This window comes from Camelus dromedarius, chromosome 7 (genome assembly GCF_036321535.1).
Source record: "Camelus dromedarius isolate mCamDro1 chromosome 7, mCamDro1.pat, whole genome shotgun sequence".
Taxonomy (NCBI): Eukaryota; Metazoa; Chordata; class Mammalia; order Artiodactyla; family Camelidae; genus Camelus; species Camelus dromedarius.
In genome coordinates this window covers 29,596,497-29,619,186 of record NC_087442.1, presented here as the reverse complement: position 1 = coordinate 29,619,186, position 22,690 = coordinate 29,596,497, and the positions used below count along the sequence as shown (strand labels likewise).

General features: G+C 35.9%; 1 protein-coding gene across 1 annotated transcript in view; it reads left to right on the top strand.

Annotated features, from left to right (window-relative positions):
• MET (MET proto-oncogene, receptor tyrosine kinase) overlaps nucleotides 1-22,690 on the top strand; it is a 106,283-nt gene that overhangs the window by 20,980 nt on the left and 62,613 nt on the right. The window contains exon 2 of the mRNA XM_031455257.2: nucleotides 2,011-3,227. Coding sequence (XP_031311117.1) covers nucleotides 2,025-3,227 — 1,203 coding nt within the window. The 5' untranslated portion in view covers nucleotides 2,011-2,024. The remainder of the gene's footprint in view (nucleotides 1-2,010; nucleotides 3,228-22,690) is intronic.

Below are 22,690 nucleotides of genomic sequence, written 5' to 3'. Positions count from 1 at the left end.
AACTCAACATATTTAAAGCCAACTTATCATATTCCTTGATCTTTAGCCTAACTTCCTCCTACTGACTCTACTGAAGCTACTCTAATTGTGTAACTTTTTCCACTTTTCCCCAGATGATGCTAGTTATCTTTGCCTTCTTTGTGCTCCACCGATTTAGATATCAAATCTTATTTATTCAAATACGTCTTTCATTCATCCCTTCCTTTCTATTCTTGGCACCACCATCTTGGTTCTGGCCCTTTTTACCTGGTTATGGGTTATAATGCGTGTCATCTGGTCTTCCCATTGCCAGGTCCTCCCTTCTCTAAGCCACTTTGCCTCCAGATCAATCTTCCTAGAGTAAAACCTTGCTTATACACCTCTCCAGCTCAAAACCCTTCAATGACTTTCTATTACCTCTTAAATAATGCCTGCAGTAACTTTCAATTTAGTAGAGTAAAATTATCTTTGGATTTTGGAGTCAAAAAGATTTGGATTCAAGTTCTGGCTACTACACTTACCTGTTCTGTGACTTTGAACTTATTGTTTAATTTTTATTCACTCATTATCCAACATGTATTTATTAAGTACCTACTGTGATCTAGGTTCTATGTGAAGTCTTTGAGATAGAGTGATGAGCCAAACAGACATTGTCATTACTCTTGGATCTTACCACACATTGGACTTGTCTGTATTTCTCATGATCATAGTAATCCTAAGTACAGGCCACGCCTTCCTCTCTTGGTGCTTTTAGCTTTTTGTTTGTGCTATATAGGGTGTTACAGTGCTGTATATTATAGTAATTTGCATATATGTGTTATTTCTCAACCACGTTGTAGGTTCACTGAAGAGTAAGCACCATATCTCATTTCCCACAGTGAAAGCACAGAGCCATGCACTTACCAGTTGCTCAGTGAACTCTGTTGTGATTTTGTAGACCTAGAGCTAGTCTTCAGCATAGTTATAATGCCTAGTATGTTTTTAGATGCTCCCTTTGTCCTGTCAGAATTGTGCATTTTTTTTGAAAAAGGAAAAGAAAAGTATAACTATTTGGTTTCTATTCCTTTTAACACCCCTCCTTTCCAACCTACCACCCTGCCTATAGCTATTATAAGTAGAACTCAACAGTGTTTATAACTTGTGCACCTCAAGTTTCTAAACTTGAATAACAAGTCCACTCATGCTTCCTAGTAGAAATACTGTCCATGTGCAGACAGTGGAATGTTAAAATAATGTTCTGTTATAACTAAATAGCTTTTGACTTGGTAATGAACAATATGTTGTTTTTCCCTGGGAAATAATCCTAGGAGTTTAATCCTAAAGATTATATTTTATTTTATACATTTTCAGCTTGCTGTTTTTATGTTCCTGGTGAACTTACATTAGGTTAAGCATTTGTCTATCCAAAACAATAGGTCAGTTATAGCCAAATTGTAACCATACCTTTCCTCTACACACAAATCCTATAAACAGCATGTGATTATATTGCTTCTAGAATTTATGATTGTTTTCTTCCAAAAGGAAGCTAAATTTAGCCCAGTAATTCTACATACTCCTAAGGAAACAATGCCTGCTGTGATTTCTAGAATAAATGAATCTGAACCACAATTCCTTTACTTGACTGAGAAAATTTAAATATCAACATAGTCATTAACCACAGATATTAAACCACATTAAACAACCAGCAAGGGGTTAAGGAGGAAATTTTCTATGTTTCTGAGTTCACCGCTGAATGAGTCTAACTTAGTTGCTGTATCATTCTTAATACAGAACATTGTTTGTATCTTATAATGGTTCTCAAAAATCACTCGTTCATGGCTTGAGTTCTAAAATTAAACTATGTAGAGTCATGTCCAACTGCACAATGCATCTTTATGTGAAACCAGCTAGAGTTTTTTGTTTTCACTCGATGTAAAAATTCCAGTAAGGAAGATTTATTTCTAATAGTTTAATTGGTATAGTTCTTTCAGTTTCTTCTTCTTTGTTTCTAATGACAACTAAACTGCTCTTGCCTTGAATGTGTTTTGGCAGATAAACTTCTCACTATGAAGTCCCCTGCTGTGCTTGCACCTGGCATCCTTGTGCTTCTGTTTACCTTGGTGCAGAAGAGCAATGGAGAGTGTAAAGAGGCACTAGTAAAGTCCAAGATGAATGTGAACATGCAATATCAGCTTCCTAACTTCACTGCAGAAACACCCATTCAGAATGTCGTTTTACACAAGCATCACATTTACCTTGGTGCTGTTAACTACATTTATGTTTTAAATGACAAAGACCTTCAGAAGGTTGCTGAGTACAAGACTGGGCCCGTGCTGGAACACCCACATTGTTTCCCGTGTGAGGACTGTAGCCACAAAGCCAACTTATCAGATGGCGTTTGGAAAGATAACATCAACATGGCTCTGCTTGTTGACACATACTATGATGACCAACTCATTAGCTGCGGCAGTGTCCACAGAGGGACCTGCCAGCGACAAGTCCTTCCACCTGACAATACTGCTGACATACAGTCAGAGGTTTATTGCATGTACTCCCCACAGACAGATGAAGAGCCCGGCCAATGTCCCGACTGTGTGGTGAGTGCCCTGGGAACCAAAGTCCTGCTGTCTGAAAAGGATCGGTTCATCAACTTCTTCGTGGGCAATACCATAAATTCTTCTTACCTTCCAGATCATTCATTGCATTCAATATCGGTGAGAAGGCTAAAAGAAACGCAAGATGGTTTTAAGTTTTTGACAGACCAGTCATATATTGATGTTCTACCTGAGTTCCAAGATACCTACCCCATTAAGTATGTCCATGCCTTTGAAAGCAACCATTTTATTTACTTTTTGACAGTCCAACGGGAAACTCTAGATGCTCAGACTTTTCACACAAGAATAATCAGGTTCTGTTCCGTAGACTCTGGATTGCATTCCTACATGGAAATGCCTCTGGAGTGTATTCTCACGGAAAAGAGAAGAAGGAGATCCACCAAGGAGGAAGTGTTTAATATTCTCCAAGCTGCATATGTCAGCAAGCCTGGGTCCCAGCTCGCTAAGCAAATAGGTGCCAACCTGAATGATGACATTCTCTACGGGGTGTTTGCACAAAGCAAACCAGATTCTGCAGAACCAATGGATCGCTCTGCTGTCTGTGCGTTCCCTGTCAAATATGTCAATGAGTTTTTCAACAAGATTGTCAACAAAAACAATGTGAGATGTCTCCAGCATTTTTATGGCCCTAACCATGAACATTGCTTCAATAGGGTAAGTCACACAAGTTCTCTACTTACAAATTATGAGGTACAAGTCAGAATAGGTATCAGTCTAGAAAAAAATATCAAGGGGTTTTTGGTGCTTGGTACATGGTATTTATCCAAAATATTTACAAATTCTTTCCAAGAAAATTTAGAAATTGAATCTTCATTTAAAGGTAAAATCATAGCTTCAGAAAAAGTTGATGTGATAACTAAAAGTTTTCATGTTTGCCAACATTTTTCAGATTATTAAATTTATTTCTCAATATATGCTTTAGTAGTTCTGGTCAGATGTACATAAAGTTCAGCACAACAGCAATTCCTGTAAAACACAATTATTGAGATCCCATGCTGTCTTTACAACATTTAGAATAAGATACTGAAGTTAATTTGTGGGTTTTGAAGGCTGTTTTTTATGAGGCCCCATTCACTCACTGATGTATGAATGAATGGTCTATATTCTTGGCATTAAATAAAGAAGCTTAACTAAAAACAAGAAAAACAGCTTTTTAAATGTTGTTAAATAAAACATTTTTAAAAGTGCTAATATCCTTCTCTGAATAAACTAGAAAACTAGAGAGGAAACTTTTGCTCTCAAGTCCCTCCTTTGGAACTTGATTTCAATTCATGGACTTCCTACTCATAAATAGGCATGTGTCTACCAAGTTCTAATTTGGTGCTTTTTGCCTGCTTGATATTTGATTCTTATAGGTATAAATATTTGTGACTGATAATTTTTTGTACTTACATGAAATGATATTTTCACAGGAAGTGTTAGGGAAATTCTTTGTTGCTTTCATTTAGATATAGTAAAGGCTACCTTACACAGAGGATTTATCCTGCTAGTCATCAGATCACTTGGTACTAGAGAAGGAGTATCAAATTGGCAGTCCAGTGTGGCCTTGAGCTTTCTTGGTTTGGACCCAGACTTGAACATACAGACGTGGCTATGCTTCCTAACCTAATAACCACTAGCAATCATATTTGGATGAACAAACAGGATAGCTTTTTTTAAAGACAATTTGACCTTGGAAATGTACATCTCACTTACTCTAACAATATTCAGTCTGAATAGTAATGGTTCTAATTACAAACAGAAAGAACACTAAACGTGTTCTTGATAAGAGAAAGTATATAATTTGTGTGGGGATACTAACAGCATATGAATTCAGAGACATTTAGTTCACTTTTGCTGAAATGTCTGGGATACTTCTCCAGATGGAATCTCCAAGTAATCTATTTATAAAGCTAGAAAAATACTTCTGAGAAAATGAATTCATCTTTTAGTGAACTAAAGACATCACTTCTTTCCTTCCCTCTCCAAAGTCTATGAATATATATATATAATATACATACATATATATCCCAAGTAAAACTTATTTATCCCTGAATACATTTAATATATGTTGTAAAATCTGTAAGAAACAATGAGATTACTCATGAGGCTTCCCCTTTTCATCACTAGAAAATACAAAAGAATGAAAAGAAACAAAAAGACTTTCAGAAACATGGAATTATGAAATAAAAGGGTAATATTAATAGCATTTCAGAGAGAACACTTTTCCCGTATCCAATAAATTGCTTGAGTAACACAATTTTAATAAAGAGTTTATGAGAAATTCCTGCAGGGCCTCAGAGCACATGACTTTGCTATTTAAATCTTGTTCTGTTAAAAATTAAGAAGAGATTTTACCTTACTAGGGTATATTGATATTTTATCTCATTGTTTTATTTTGTGCATTTCAGCCCCTAGGTATGAAAGTATATATCAATTTTAGAAATTCTCAAAACATGGCTGAACTTTATCCTAACCCTTTGACTTTTTTAGTGTTCCAAGAGGAACAAAAAGGCAGGATTACCCAATGAAATTCAGGTCAGTTTTACTGCCCAGGAAAAATGCCCAAAATGCACCAACCACACCTGAAACCATTATCACTCCCATCGCAAAAATTCTTGTGGGAAACAAGACGGAACTTGCCAACATAGTCTTCTTATAAGGGAAGCCAACTTTATACTAGCCAAATTCCATACAGGCAAATAACTTCAAATCTCCTCTATTTATTTGCCTGTTTATCTTCCCTGGTTACTAAAGGTCAAAATTCTTCTAAGAATGAGACTATCCACATTCTCAGTTTTCATATACCCACCACAGAATGACCCCAGATTGTTCCAATAATCAGCATACAATCATTTCCCAGCTTCATTTTAAAATGAAGGCACCTAGAGCCATTACTCACACAAAACCAAAATTATTTACAAGATCAAATAAGTTTGGAAAGACACTAAATAGTACAATGATTCCATGTTGTCTTGGCAAATTTACTTGGCAAAGATATCAGATGACCCTTCTAACAATTTCTTGGAACTGCATTTTTATTTTGACATATCATTTACTGAATAGACACATATATTGTAGTTTTGTTATTAACATGTCTAATCAACCAGATCTTTATGGAGGGACCCTTGTGTGCTCTGTGGACAAAGTTAAGAAAGCCGCAGCAGTAACTTTCCACCGAGGCTTCTGCCCAGTTTTCAGTTTAAGAACACATTCTAGGCAACAGGGGTTTTCTGTTCCTGCTTGAGCTTCCTTGAGCTTCCTTGCGCTTCTGCCCTAGTGCAAAAAGTGCTTCTGTCACAAGACCAGACAAAGAGAGTGCCAGGAATGGGTCTTTCAGATACTATGGGTCTAGCAGGTGTATTAGACCTGACTTGGTAATTTTAGGTCATTTATTATGTTGCTTTTTCCACTCTCACATTTTATGGAAGTGTCTGGGCAAACTCTTCATATATGTCTTCTCATATTGGTGACATCACTAAAGTCCTCTTTTGAGTCATCTGATAGTTTCCAGAGCACATCATCTTCACCTCTAAGTTATTTCTGCTTCAGAACTCTTTACTTCCACATGTGATGCTATTTCTGGAAACTTATTCCAAGCCACAGATATCCATTTATGTAATATTCGTGTTGATTATATCAGTTGTTCTATAAGAATATATTCTTAATCTTTATAATGTAATCGTTTTGTGTGTTGCTTTTGAAAGTTATTTATAAAGGGTTTGTTTACAGTGATTTCCAACGTTTAGAATTATGAGATTATACACACACAAATGATTAAATCTTTAGTCTTAGATATCTTTACCACCTTTTTTACCCATTCATCATTCGATGATGAATAAGCATCCTAAATTAGTATTGATTGTTTTAGGCTAATGTGTGTTCCCTAAACAGCACATTATTATTCAAAATAAAGTAACTGAGAAAATGCCCTATAATATGGAGACTTTATAAATCCCCTAATTTCAAGAGAAGAAACCCTTACCTTCAATTTGAGGATAAATTATTAAAAATCCATTTTAAGCACATTAACTGGAATCTTCAACAGTATCATATAAAGAATTTAGTAACATGACAATTATTCCAGGAAAAAACTAGAATCAGTACACATTGGCCTAGTTTCCTCCAAATAAGAATCAGTACAGAAAAAGGGAATTTTTGTCCCCAAATCAGCAACTATCCTGCTCCCTAAATTATAGTATGCTTACTAAGAGAAGTAGAATTATACATTTTGGAAAGATTTTTAATCGAAGTTGAAATAAAAAAGGATTCTTGAAGTATCTCTCATCTACCCAGAAAATACAATTATCACATTATACTATGTTGCAATCCCATTATCAAAGTTTTGCTCTATGTGCAAGCATTTGAAAGAGTGGAAAAAGGTTTGTAGCAAATAAATTCACCAATATGTTGGTCATCTTAATGACCAATGATTGAGCAATTGAAGGGGAAAAGCATGCAATTTGGTGCCAGACTTACCTGGGTGGAAGTCCTGGTTTCCTGTGTACCAGCTGTGTACTTCTGCCACATTACTTAATTCTTAGAGCCTCAGTCTCCTCATTTGCAACATTCCGGTAACAATACCTACTTCCCAGGGTTTTATAAAAGTGTGGGATAATAAATATAAAGTGCCTGCCACAATAAGATGACCATAAATTTAGCTCTTTAGGAGGCAACATGGCCTAAGGAAATCAAAGAGATCTGGGTTCAGATTTGTACTTCACCATTTTCTATCTGTCTGACCATGAGAGCATTATTTAAACTCTCTGAACCCATTTTCTTCCATGCAGGATTATTGTGTGGACAAGTGCAATAATGTTTGTAAAAGGCCCTGACTTTGTCCTTGGCACTTAATAAATTGCAGCTATTATTGTAAAGAGTATTTGTGCAAAGAAAGTCAAATTCAAATTATTGGATTGTTTTCTAGAAGAAGAACATTCTGATTCTATTGCTTATGAGAGTCTTTCACTACCCTCACTAACTGTGAAGAGTGACACACCTCCATAATGCTTAATTTGTGTAAGTTCTCCTTCAGACTTAATAGTTCCAAAAGAAAAAAGGGAAGAAAAAAAGGAGAAGGTGGAGTGGTGATGGTTTGGTGGGTGGAGAGAAAGATAAGTGAATCAGAATTGTGCTGTATAGTCAAGCTAGAAGATGTAAGGTGTGCTCCTTTCCCTGACTTTCAATTCTAACTACCTGTGGCATTATAAGATACTATTATGCTCATTTAATTTAAGTTATATTATGTATTCAAATTTGCAGATAATGCAGCTTTAGAAAAAGTGAACCTCACAGGTTGTTTGTATCAAGTTTCCTTGTTTTTAAACCTCATTTATACTCAAATTCAAAGAGTAGCCAACTGCTTCCCAAAATAAAGGAAACTTAAAGTAGTAATTTTCCATCTCCGTTTCAGAGTGCCAAAGTTAAAGGGTCACCACTCAGAGCCATCAAAGGAAGAAAGCAAAATGATTAGAACAATTTTGAATGAAAACAAAATCAAAACAAGAATGCAAACAAGGAATAATAGGAATAGGCAGAAAAATAAACATACAATGATGTTTCTTTATTACTATTATAAAGATGATAGATGAGTAAAATTGGATTACATTTAAGTTGTAATGGAAGAAAATAATTGCAGCCTTCCATCAGGAAACCACAAGGACCATTATTGATCTGTTATCCTCAGGGCATGTCTCATAATATTTAATAAAATAAACAAAGATTTATAACTCTTTATAGGCCATATATCTATAATCTCCCACACCAAACCATTTGAACTGGGAATGTGGAGTCAATGTTATAAATAACATCCATGTAATTATACTGTTTTGGCGTGTCTTATTTAAATAATCTAGCACTCTCAAGAGAACACATTTGTATTAGGGATGAAAAATGTAAAGTCAGATTTCAGAGCTTTTTACTTCCTATGTTCTGAAATGAGAGAATGTTATTCTATATGAAGAATGTTATTGAGGATTCTCCATTCTAAACACTAAATATCTTGGCCATATGCCAAATATAGTAGTTACCAAAGCAAAATCTTGCAAGAAAGAAAATCCTTGAGGTATAAGGATTCAATATACTTTTAAAAAAAACTAAATAGAAATTCGTTTATTTTACACTTGATTCCTTTCCTTCTGTAAACTCTTCTTTATTCTCTCCCAAGCTCAGGGAGTTGCTGCTCCCTAACTTACTTATTTGAATTCTTCATGCTACCTGTCCCATGAAAAGTGCCATATTGCCTTATTTTATTAAAAGGAATTTAAAATATTTTCTTTCCAGAATTTTGTAACACTCTCTGAGATCACAGGGCACACCCTGGGGGTATTAGAAAACCAATTACAGAGTGAGCTATTAATGCCATTTGCTTTTTTCTCGTCCTTCTGCTAACCCTTCCTTAAACCATTTTGTAGCTTATTTGTAGGTACACCTAAGAAAGAATGAAAAGGCAAAGACATGATGTTTTAATAAGCTAAGCAAAAAATACAGTTAATGCTGAAACTGTCACCAAAAATGTAGGTGGGCTTTACCTGTGGATTATGTCAATTCATGACATAATTGATGGTGTTTCCACAATCCATATAATTCCAGTTATATGCCACATGCATTGTTAATTAATTTTTTATTCTTCTTAATGTTCTTTGAAGCAAGTGGTGTGATATGTGTTTTATTTAAGTAGTTGATTTCTAGACTCATTTGGTAAAATTAATGGAGCAAATAATAAGTTCGGGGGAAAAGTAAATCTTAAAGTTGGTTTTTGAAAAGCTCAAGTGTTAATAAAACTTTGAAGCCACAGCTTTCGTACATACTTTCATTGGCATACTACTACGTGATTAGAGACGTCTGAAAGCATATGAGATCTTGCATTTTCAAAAGACTAATAGCCTCCTTGGGTAATAATGGATTTTTAATTACAAATAATAGATCAAATTTTGGGTGTTACACTCTTACTTCAGATTCTATCTCATTGATGGCATCCCACCCTGCATTCTTATCTCCTCACTCTAATAAGAAAAATGAGAATCTATCAGAATTTGGATAGAAGACCCACCAGGAATTTCTGCCGTTGCTTATTCATAGATTGGCACAAATACTGAGTCAGTGGGTACCCAGAGTCCAGAATGACTCAGTGCCCAGTTATGTTCTGTAAGTCACATCTCCAGCATCCAGGGAGGGCTGTAAAGGGCTCATTTATCAGGGAAGTGAAACCAAGAACTCAGCTACTCCTGAAGTCATTAAAACTCCTTTGATTTTTTTTTTAATATAATAGTGAATGTGGTAAGTGATTCTAGGATCCTGGATACATTCCAGTCTGCTAATTATGTATTTTTTCCAACTAAAATGTTACAGGCAGGTTCATTTGCATATGAATGACTTGCTGGGCAATGTAGACATCTATCCTTAAAGCCTTGGAAAAGAGATTTCCTGTATTTCACCTTAGACCTAGGCAGGGTTGAGCAGATGAAGTCTATCTACCTCCAATACCTCAAAAATATTCTCTAGTATTTCAACAAGAGGACAGAAAAATGTCTTACAATGCACGCTAATGTAGGATAAAGGCTTATTTTAACGATTCCTAATGTTCACTTATAGGGGGAGATGGTTTATTAATAGTATACTGTTAGTAAACTATAAAACAAAAAAATATATATAAATTTTAAATTCAGGCTAAAGCCTAACTTCAATTGTTTGATTTGGATAAGCCTCCAAAATGTTCATCAGTCAGAGAACACTAAAATGGTAAGTGAGATTTCAAATGGTGCTCTAGGTAAAAGGCATGAATTCAGGTCAGTTTTGATTTGTTAAGCATTCATTTCTAGAGCTGATTTTCTGAAAATTAAACTTACTGAGTTGTTATCTCCAAATATATGGCTTATTCATGATTTGCTAGAATTTGTGTCCCTGTACCAGAAAATGTAAATCTGTAAGATACTTAATTTTCTGATGACATTTTAAATTTAAAATCCAGTTAACACTTGCATCTAACAACCAGTCTACTAACTAAACTAGAGGTGAAGTGGTCCTCAGGAAATGGGAAAAATGCAGAGATTAAATTGGTCTGTTAGCTCTGAGTGAATCAATAGTATTTAGTGCTAATGCACTAAGCAGATTACGAGCACTAATGCAGTGGCAGTCAATAGCAAAAACGAATATCTCTAAAAATTATCTTGACAATAAAATGTGCAATATTTTCCATTTATTTTAAGCTAATTACATTACATACTTGTTCTTTCATCTTATTAGTTTAAGCCAAGCCCTGGAAGCCTTACCATTTTATTTAGTGCATAAAATGGCCAAAAACTTGTAACCATTGCTTTCAGTGAGAGACAGAGGGAAAGGATTTATTCATATGATTAAGATTCAACAAGAAATTCAACAGATATTTACTGAGTGTCTAACCCTGCTGGTTATCACAGTGGTGAGTGAGATAGGCCTGGTTCTTGTCTTTGTAAAGCAAACCGACTAGGAGAGGAGATGACAATAAAGGGTCAGTCACACCAGTAAACAAATACATCATGATAATTTTTGAAATATATTGTGAGAGAAATAAACATCTGTGAATGCAAATGAGGAGGAAGATCTAAATTTGGTAATGTAGTCACAAAAGGCCACCCTGGGGAGGTGAAAGTTAACTTTTTCATGAAGCTAAAATTTAATTTACATAAAGCTCAAAATTTTAGAAAAAGCAGTATGTCTTAGTACATAGTCAGGTACATAGCCAGTATTTAACAGACTAATAATTATAACCTATTTCATAAGCTTTAGGTCTTAACTACATGCTGTTGCTTTTAAGCAGATTTTTAAAGTAGGTTCTGGTTATGAGTATAATTTTAAACTTAGAAAAATGTATCACAAAAAGTAAGACTGTGCTGGAGAATTTTAGTTTTTTAACAGTTTTTCTTTTTTAAAAAAATTGTCAGTGTTTTCAAACTTTATCTTTTCATTGATTTCTAAATGAATTGTTACTTTTCATTAAGTGATTCTTAGGATGAAGACAATAATGTGTAGATTTCTAGAAGCTAATACTTTAGGTAGCTTTCACTCTCACTGCCTCTCAAACTCTTATCACCTTATCAGCTTCTCTGAAAACAGAAATTTTGTGTATCGGTCTATGTTGTTTCTTGTCTCCCTTTTCTTTCCTCTTTGGCCAACATTTGAGACCCTATTCATCAGAAGAACCTGTTTCTTGGGGATAGAGGGGGTTAACCTATTACCAATAAGTCCTATGACAAAAAGAGTCATATAATTCTGAAAACACACAGAATAAGCTCTTTTGAAATGCTCAAAATTATGAAAGTTGATAGAATCCAAAGCAATGTGATGCTGAGTCTCATTGTCTTTCTGCATCTGTGGACGGTCCTCTGCACAACTGCATCCATTTTAGACCTTTTCCTTCTTGTGAGAATCATGTGGGGCTAGAGGGCCAAGTCAGGGACAGGAGCTCTCAGGACTCACGAGGATGTCATGAGCACCTACTGAATGTACAGGGGCACATGCTCTAGTTAGTGCCGCCTTTACACTGCTCTAATGCATCTCTAGCTACAGACACATTTTGCCTTTCTCTTTCATTTTAATCATGTTTATCTACATATATTTAATCCAGCAAATATGTAAATAAGTTTAAGGTCTTGGGCACTTAGTCATGCTTCTTTGTACCTAAGCATATGCTTTACGGATCATAGACAATAGTGTTGATTTTGACCAAAAAAAAAATTGTCTTCCAAAATAGATATATATATCTATATATATAGATATATATATATGTAATATATATATATATTTACACAGTAAACAGAGACCATCTGATTTGCTGCAGTGTTTGGATGAAAGTCTTTGATAAACATCTACAAACGTATTTTTATGACTAGAACGCAAAAAGCATTGTTTTTGTCATCTCCACAAGCCACAAAGATTTGAAATGCAGATGCAGAAATATGTATCAAAAGAAATTCTCACCTTTTTCTGTGTTCACTTTGTTCACTTTTGTTTGGCCAAGAAAGGAGTGGAGTTTGCCAAGGGAAAAGGTGAGGGAATATGAGGCATTTAATCTTCAGGGCTTATTCCTGTGCCTACAAGTCAGAGAGGTCACTGGCTTGCCCCTTCCTGAAGGCTATAATTACAGGCAGAGGGCTGTTTATTTTCCAGTAAAGTGACCAGAAACTTGACTGTAAGAGATTGTTTATAAGAGTACAGTGTGAGTAGGGGTTATACAAAATCTCAGGAAAAATAATGGGGATATGAAATTATTATTTTTTCATATATTTATAAATATGAGAAGGTCCAGGACTCTGGAAATGTTCTGGGGTGCAGTAACAAAGGTGAATATGAGGTCAAGTTAGGTTATCCTGGTACTTAAGGAGCTGAATTAAATTAATAAAGAAGATGAATTTATAATAGAATATAATATACCTGATGATTCATTAAATGTAAACTTATTTGTGGCTCCAACATCATGGTAAACAAGAAACAGTAAATATATTAGTAAGAGTAATTGAGAAGTATTTCTAATTTGAAAAATGTCAGTTATATTGGGTTTATCTAGAGCTGGTGTGGAAAAAAATGGACAGAGTTTCTCACTCTCATTTTGGAAGAGTCTTTGGAAAAGTATTGATTCCAAGTAGAATTGGGCAGACAAAGCACAAGATCAATTCTGTTACTGGCCCAATATTAAGAATATTAGTCAGTGTTTATGATATGATGAGTAATAGGTAAGTAGTGGTTTAACAATATTGGGTATTACTTGTAATTGACATGGAAAGTTCAAAGTACAGGTTTTTGACATGTACAAAGAGGACTTAAAATATGTGCCTGCTTTTAAAAAATGATACTATATTACGGTAAATTGAGACGTATGGTATTTTCTATCTAGATACTTTTTTAGAATCAAATGCTTATGAAAACATAAGCAACAATTTCAGCTTTTTAGCCAAACAGTGCTTTTTATGATCCTGAGTATATGGTATGATGGTACACTAATTACCCCATGCCTCCTCTTCTATCTGCATTAGTTTTTGGTGGATTCTGCACAGGAAGACATATTCATCTCACTGTTGAAAATTTGAAGTTCACCATTTGTAGTACACTTATAAATTCTAGAAAAATATACACCAGGACTTTACTACACCATAGAAAAGAAAATTCTTTATTTAAAAATAAACTCCAATTTATTGTGGGATCTAGGATAGCCATGCTATAATATTGAGTATCTTATGACCCTTATCTGGTGGTAACAATTCAGTTGAATGCAGATGAATTCATGAAAAAAGAAGGGTTATTAAATATTTGGAAAGTAAACACCTAAATTTTCATAAGTAAATATTTAGTATTTGTGTGAGCTTTAGATATTAAAGCTTTCCTTGTACTTTGTGGGCCCTTGGAACCAGCTGTTATAACTTGTAGTGCTTTATTTAATGCTCTATATTCTGGGGATTCAAGAACAATTTTCTATTTTCTCTGCCAATATATAATAAAATTTCTGTTCCAGGGAATGGTTGGACAATGATTTTAATAATGGTGTTGACATAGCTTCATTTTACCTTTCTCTTTACTAGCAAGACTTTCTAACCTCCAGGGTAAATGACAGGTTAAACTGAACTATTGTTTGTTTAATACTCTGTTTCCTTCTAACCTTATTCTTGTCTATCAACCTCAACCCAGTTCCCCCGTGGCTCAGGAAACCCTCAGCTGGGATTAAGTAATAGTTTACACAACCTCTCTCATTCATTAACCCATGTTGACATTCTCATTCTGTGTACTAGCCTTATTTAAGACCTTCTTAAGTACCTTATCCAGCTGCTGGTTTGGGTGCAACTCACAACACCTATATAATCAAGAAACTTAATATTTCCAAAGAATTAGTCCACCTATCTCAAACTTCTTCATTAGCATTACCTAGTTCAGTCTGCTTCTATTCCTTCTCCAGAATAAAACCTGGTCTCTGTGAACTTTAAAATGTTTACTTCTTCTCTCCTTCTGCATATACACAAAGCAGAAACAGAAAATTGTATATTATCATTCTATACAGGTTTTGTTTTATAACTGTGTTGAAAATGATGCCAGTAAGATGAAACTAGATCTCTCTTGCTCCATCCTCATCTCCCACCAATCTATTTGTTTCCAGACTGCTGCTGGTATAAGTAGCCTTTCTCGAAAGCAAACACATTTATGTAACTGCATCCCTTAAAAAAATTTCAGAGTAAAATCCACACTCTTAGTATGATATTCAAGGCGTTTCTTACCTTCTCCCTGGCTATCTCCTGGTCCTCCTTCACACTCATTGGTGTTCTGGCAAATGTTTAACTCAGAGGTCAGGGGGAGTAGAATTCCCTGGTTTGTAATGTTTACTGATCTCTGTTGTGTAAATACCCTACCAAGCTAATTTCAAGCAATGAAAGTGAATTCACTGAATAAGAATTAAGAAGAAATGTTCACAATTGGCTCTGTAAGCTGGTGCAAGATGACTCAAGTTCACCACTGCCACCCTAGCCTGCTCTCAACTTTCTTGTTTTTTTCCTCATTCTTACTCATTATTTTTTTTCTACTCTCCTAGCAAATTTCAATTATATAATACAGTGTTATTATCTGTGGTCACCATGTTATACATTAGATCCTCAGACCTTGTTTATCTTTTAATTGAAAGTTTGCACCCTTTTACCAATCTCTCCCTAGTTCTCCCACCTTCCAGCCGCTGGCAGTCACTTTTCTACTCTCTGTTTCTATGAATCAACTTTTTTTTTAGATTCCAGGTACAAGTGATATTGTGGAATATTTGTTTTTCTCTGTCTGGCTTATTCTACTTAGCATGATACCCTCCAGGTTCATCCATATTGTCACAATTGACAGGATTCTTTTTGAGACTGAAAAATATTCCATTGTGTATATAAACAAATATATCACATTTTCTTGATCCATTCATCCATTGGCTGTTTCCATGTCTTGGCTTTTGTGAATAGTTCTGCAATGAACATGGGAGCACAAATATTTCTTAGAAATAATGGTTTTGTTTCCTCTGAATATATACTCAGGAGTAGGATTGCTGGATCATATGGTAGTTCAATTTTTAATTTCTTGAGGAACTTTCATACTGTTTACTGGCTGTACCAGTTTACATTCCCACCAAAGGTGCACAAGGGTTCCCTCCTCTCCGCATCCTCATAAGTATTTGCTATCTCTTGTCTTTTTTTCTTCTTTTCCAGTTTTATTATGTAGAATTATTATAGTTCAACTACACATACACATTATATTGCATGTAAATACATATATACAGTATACTGCACTTTTTTTAGTTTATATATATGTGCTAATTATTGTTTCTAAGAACAGATTAGATTTTTAGCTTTTTAAACTTACATGGTTATCAAAGGAATAAAGCCAACTACAAAATAAGAATCAACAGAATGCAGCAATCCAATCATAAAGGACAGTCAAATGTGCTTACACGTATTCAAGAAGTCAAAATAATAATTAGTTCATTTGTGTTATTATTATTATTTTTTTATTTTTATTATTTAGATTCCTCATATAAATGGTATCATGTGGCATTTTTCTTTCTCTTTCTGGCCCACTTCAGTTAGAATGACAGTCTTCAGGTCCATCCATATTGCTGCAAATTGCATTATGTTATTCTTTTTTAAGGCTGAGTAGTGTTCCATTGTATATATGTACCACATCGTCTTTATCCAGTCATCTGTTGATGGACATTTGGGTTGTTTCCATGTCTTAGCTATCATAAATAGTGCTGCTGTGAACACTGGGGTGCATGTGTCTTTTTGAATTTTATTTTTCTCCGGATATATGCCCAGGAGTGGGATTGCTTGATCACATGATAAGTCTGTTTTCAGTTATTTAAGGAACCTCCATACTGTCCTCCATAATGGCTGCACCAGTCCATACTCTCAGCAACATTGTGGGAGGGTTCCCTTTTTTCCACACCCTCTCCAGCATCTATCATTTGTAGACTTTTCAATGATGGCCATTCTGGCTGTTGTGAGGTGATATCTCATTATAGTTTTGATCTGCATTTCTCTGACAGTTAGTGATGCTGAGCATTTTTTCATATGCCTATTGGCCATTTGTATGTCTTCATTGGAGAATTGCTTATTTAGGTCTTCTGCCCATTTTTGGATTGGGTTGCTTGTTTCTTTGATATTAAGGTGTATGAGCTGTTTGTGTATTTTGGAAATTAGTCCCTTGTCAGCCACATCATTTGCAAATATTTTCTCCCATTCTGTAGGTTGTCTTTTCATTTTGTTATTGGTATCCTTAGCTGTGCAAAGGCTTTTAAGTTCAATTAGATCCCAATTGTTTATTTTTGCTTTTATTTCCAATACTCCGGGAGCTGGTTCTCTTGTCTTTTTGATAATGGCCATCCTAACAGGTGTGAAGTGATATCTCACTGTGGTTGTGATTTGCAGTTCCCTGATGATTAATGATGTTGAGCACTTTTTCATGTTCCTGTTGACCATTTGCATGTCTTTTTTTGAAAAATGCCTATTCAGGGTCTTTGCCCATTTTTAAATTGTGTTTTGTTTTGCTTTGCTATTGAGTTGTATGAATTCCTTGCATATTTTGGATATTAACCCTTTATTGCATATATGTCAACCTATCCATACTTGTAGTTCCCAGAATCCATCAGTCTCTCTCCCAACCCTACCATAACACATATTAGTTTGTCTGCCTCAAATTCCCTTTAACACTCATTTTGTCGGGTTAACAGTTTCTCATTTTTTTTTTCAATTCCATTCAACCATTTCCTTCCCTGGAAAATCTTCTCCAGCTTTCCCCTAACTTCTCATTCTGGATAACCTGCCTTTCCTGTGTACTCCAGTAGCACCCATTGCTTATTTCTACAATATCTTTGACCATAGTTCATAGTATTATGTTCACTGGTCCTTCATTAGCCCCAAAATAACTTGGACAAAATATATATTTATCAAATGAGCCTTAGTTATGATAAAGCCTCATATTTCAAATAATGTAATAAAATGCTGATTAAAATAATAAATTATAAATAAAACAGTTTTTCATTTTTTTCCCTCAAATCTCTAAAAACTAATTTATAGAATTGGGGAGTTACTAAGAGTTAAAGAGCACTGAAGCAACTCTGGAAAGTTCCTCATCATTACATATAACTCTTCCTTACACACACACACACACACACACACACACACACACCCTCCTTCATCCACCAGTTTGGGATGAAGGTGGATCAAGGAACAAAAAGAAAAAAATAAAAGAAGAAAAGATGATGACAAGGAAGGTAAATGGAAATTCCAGAGCTTTGTACTTAAAATTGGGAAAACACAAAGCTATTAAAAAGACAAAGATGGAGTAACCTCTGTGCTCCTTAAGGCTTTCTCAAACCTTTCTACAGAGCTTCCCCTTTGCATGGGTGATATGGTCTGTATGAGGGACTTTAAGCAACACCTTTTTGGTGGACATTGCTCAAGCAATGGTACCATAAGTGCCCTTCCATGAAGTTTGCTTTGGGAATGGATAAATTTTCACTACTGACCACCAATCTATGATTTCAAGTTGGAAATAATGTGCAGGCTAAGGAAAAGAGGTTAAGCATGAAAATCTTTTTCAAGACCATCCTTACTGTGACCACAGGATTAGACCTCACAATGGCACCACTTCATAGGCACTACGTACATGCTTTGTACAGAGAGAAACTTTCCTGAGCTCGGCCTGCGTGTAGGTGCAGTAAGATTAGAAAAGAGTTTGGTAAGGTGCTCAGGGACTTTGACCAGTGAGAAGAGTGGCCTGCAGATTGAGGTTTCTGATAAACAATTCTGGGCAGGAACAGGTGGAGAAGAGGAGTAAAGAGTCTCACTGCACAATAAGATGGAAAGGAGGGATAAGAGGTGATGACAGTGACAGCAGGCTAGAATACAGTCATGGGTTTAAATAGCAACTTGGGCATAATTGAAGGACTTTAGTTTCATCTATCTTTCACCTCTCCTCTTCTTCCACTAAGACATTCATCAGCCTGTTTCTATTGAGTGTGACACTGTTAGACTATGGCTCTTACACTCCACAGGAAGAGCTGCTTTGTTTTATTGGTTAGTGCAGGGTAACTGACGTTCTGTCTTTTGAGTATCTGTTATACTACTATGAGTAAGTACATTAAATTTTTTCTGTTAACTAAATAGAGAAAAGCAGAGAGCCTCTATACACTCAACATTAAAATCTTCCTCACATGCAACAACATTCTTCATGAATCATTCTGTCACTCCTGGCTGTGACTGAAGTGGAATATGAAGGCTGCTAACCAAAACCACATGGGCTTGGTCTGTTTTAGATCTGAGTCACCTTAGGAAATAATGATAAAGAAGCAAATATTTTAATATGCGGAATTCCAGAGTCCCTATCACTGTAGGATTCTGAGTCTTTTGAACCTTTGAGGGTGCCTCGAGAGGAGAGTGGATATATATTTATTTCATTTATATATAAATGCATTTGTACACATGTGTTTGTAAATCTATACATACACACACATAAAATATATTCTGCTCCAAGTATTTCTCTCTTCCCCCTTCACTAATGCAACTTCTGTCAAGACCTGGCTCAGCTGTGGCCTCTGCCATGAGCCTTCCCCAGCTGTTTAAACCCACTCTGATCTCACCCTTATCTAATCTTATAGCATTTACTACCTGTACCAGTGTTTTCAGAACTTATCTATCAACAAAGTTCTTTGTACTTTGCATTATTAGTTAACTATTTTGTGTGTCTACTTCTTGTCTCCCTGTGTGCACAGCGCCTTTAAGGGACACTACGAGAACAGGCTGGACTATAGGTAGAAGCATTTGCTAGGGCTGGCAAACTATGACCTGTTTTGTACACCCAGCAATTTAAGAATATTTTTTACATTTTTAAAGGGCTTGCGAGGAAAAAATATGCTACAGGAACCCAGTGGCACTCAAAGCCAAGATTTTTGCTCGCCTTGGCCTTTACAAAAAAAGAATGCCACCCCTGCTTTAGAGAATAATGAAAAATAATTGTGGACAGACAGGTCTGACCTTACCGTCTATAAATAATTCTATTAGACAGGTGTGAGTGTTTCCATTTTACAGATGAAAAACCCAAGGCTTCTTAATCTAAATAATTGGAATTTTGGACTCTGTCCTCAAAAGCATTGTGAGGAAACACAAGACCAAGCAACAACAATAATAATAACTATTTAAGTTATTACGTGCAAGGGCACGGATTTAGGCCTTTTTTGTTTTCTGCTGTATTCTTTCTACACCCAGAACAGTATTATGGTATGGTTTGTATTAGTTTCCTAGGGCTGTTGTAACAAATGACCAGAAATTTGGTGACTTAAAACAACAGAAATTTATTCTCACACAGTTCTGGAGGCCAAAAGTCTGAAATCAAGATGTCGGTCAAGGTCATGCTCCCCCTAAAGGCTCTAGGAAAGAATCCTTCCTTGCCTCTCTCAGTTCTTGTGGTCCCAGGCATTCCTTAGGTTGTAGTAGCATTACTCCAGTCTCTGCCTTCATCTTCACATGGCCATCTTCCTGGTGTACCTCTCTGTGTCCTTTCCTTTTCTTGGGAAGACACCAGTCATTGGACTTAAGGCTCACACTAAATCCAGGATGACTTCATCTGAAGATTCTTAACTAGTTATTCATCAAAGAGCCTATTTCCAAATAAAGTCACATTTTGAGGTTCCAGGTAGATATGAATTTAGAGGGAATGCTAGTGAACCTACTACAGGTCTCAATAAATATTTTTGAATGACCAAATGAGTGAAGGAAATCACCTCTTAATATATTGCTGGCACTGGATTCATTTCATTTAAACCTCAAACAATTTCATTAGATAGAATGTATTTTTCCATCTTACAAGTCAGGCTTGGAGATCTAAGTATCCTAAGTTCACACAGACAATAAGAGCATGGTCACCCCTGAACCCATGCTGTTCTCCACTAGGCTTGTATGATTACCACTGGATATGACTGGAAGTGGACTTGAGGAAGGAGATTATGGAATCAAGGAAGTCAGATTGTGGGAAGCTAAGTATAAAATTTTTCTTTAATTCAATAGAAACATTTATAAGAGTCGATAAGCTGATGTAAACAATAAAGGAAAAAGATCAAAGATGTCTGAGACCTCAGATTTAGGGATGCCACCTAGAAATATGAAGTTAGAAAGGGAATCAGTTTAGAAAGAAACATGATGAGTTTCAGTGTCATCAATGGCACATTCAAACTTGGCCTGAAGGCAGTTGCAGAGACTAGGCTGGCCCTCAGAACAGAGGATGCGGCTGGGTGTGTGAAGTTAGGTCATCAGCACGAGGCAGCATCCATCACCTCGTGAATCACCAGTGTTGAGCCAGCAGCTGACTGGCCAGATGCCTGGTTATGCTACGTTCGTGACCATGTGAGGCTTTACACACAGCCAAAGAGGATGCCCTGTCTTCCTTCCTAGAGACAATCAATCCTTCTTTAACTGCTCCCCTGTTTTGCTCAACTGCTGAAACTCCAACTGAGGTCTGAGGTTGTTGAAGTCATGGCAAGATCACTTCATCAGAGGGAATTCAGGGCAGCAAAAGTACTGAGGAAGCATCTTTCTTTTAACCATGACTGAGCAACATCAGGCAGAGTCCTCTTCATAACACAAAACAATGTAGTCGCATTCTTAGGGTTTGACCACACCACCCTAACAGTCTGGCCTTGCATTAAAGACCCCAAAAGGAAGGGCTTGCTCTGCCAGAAAACTGACTCTTCTGCATTTTACAGAGAATCCACACTTCAGTGTTGACATCGTAGACATCTGAGTACAGACTGAGGGAAAATGAACTATGTCTGAAGGAAATATAAGCAGACGCCAAAGTTCAAATCTCTGTGCCTCTGCCTGCAGTCAGCTCCACACCACTCTCCTCCTGGTCCCACATGGCAAAGAGAAGAGAGGACACGAATGAAATTTAGGGAAATAAACAAAGTGGAATTCCTGAAGTTAAAGCAGTTGAGTTTTTAGCCAGCTATAAGACATGTCCTAGGCAAAGAGGGACTTTCTATTTTGAAATATGTATTCCTCTGAAAACCATTATTACATGTCCATAGAATTTGTACAAAATATAATTATGAATAAAGTTAATATTAAATTGCTTCTTTAATTTTGTTGTGGGCAAGAAGGGAAGAGAGCTGGTATGAGTGAACTGGCAAAAATCTCACAAAATAGTACATTTTGAAAAATCTATCTGCAAGACTGATTTAAATTACCTATAGATGAACTAAATCTGTCCTGTAGATCAATTAGAAGAATCACTATTTTAAATATATCACATCCTTAATTATACTGAATTAAACGTAATTGCATATTCACTGCATGCATCATAATGTTAATTAGAGGAAACATCTTGAATCAAATACATTGAGGTATATAGCACTTCACTTTTCTTTTTTAAAAAAACAGTATATGTCTGAGTCAGGTAGAAACAAATCTGTCAAGTGCTTCTGAAAAGATAAAGAAAGACTAAATTGTTGTACAAGACTTACAAAGTATAGAATAATTCCTATTATTTAACCCAATGACAGTATATAAGGCTTTAAGTTAAAGAAACAAGTTTTTTAACAAATTTAAAGAAAAACAAAACAGTTTTTTTTAAAAAAAAAAAACTTGTTTCTTTAACAACTTTAAATAAAAGCCATGTTTTCCATTGGTTCTCAGAGTTGACATCATACAGTTATTTTAGAAGAGGATAAACCTTGGAAAGCTAAGTGCTTTTCAAAGCTTCTTATAGAATAGGCATATGTATCCAGAATCTATTTATGTTTTGAAATAGTCCCTGATGGTTAGGGGACTTATGGCATCTTACTAAACATTGTAAGCAATCATTTGTTCCGTCGGTGGGCTGGTGGCAGTTTGGTGATTCCAAGCCCAAGGAAAGCTTTGGAAAGCCACTCTTAGACTCACAGCGTGGTAGAGCTGGAAGAGAACTTTCAAATCAGTCTCTCAACCTCTCCCTTTACAGACGAGGATCAGGTAGCCTAGTGCAGGGGTGAAGACCCTGGGGCCAGAGGGCCAAGGTTTAGTACTGGCCTTGCCACTGCTGCTCATGTGACCTTTCCGTGCCTGTTTCCTCCAAGGGTTGTTATGAAGATTCAGTGAATTAATATTTGGAAAGTGTTC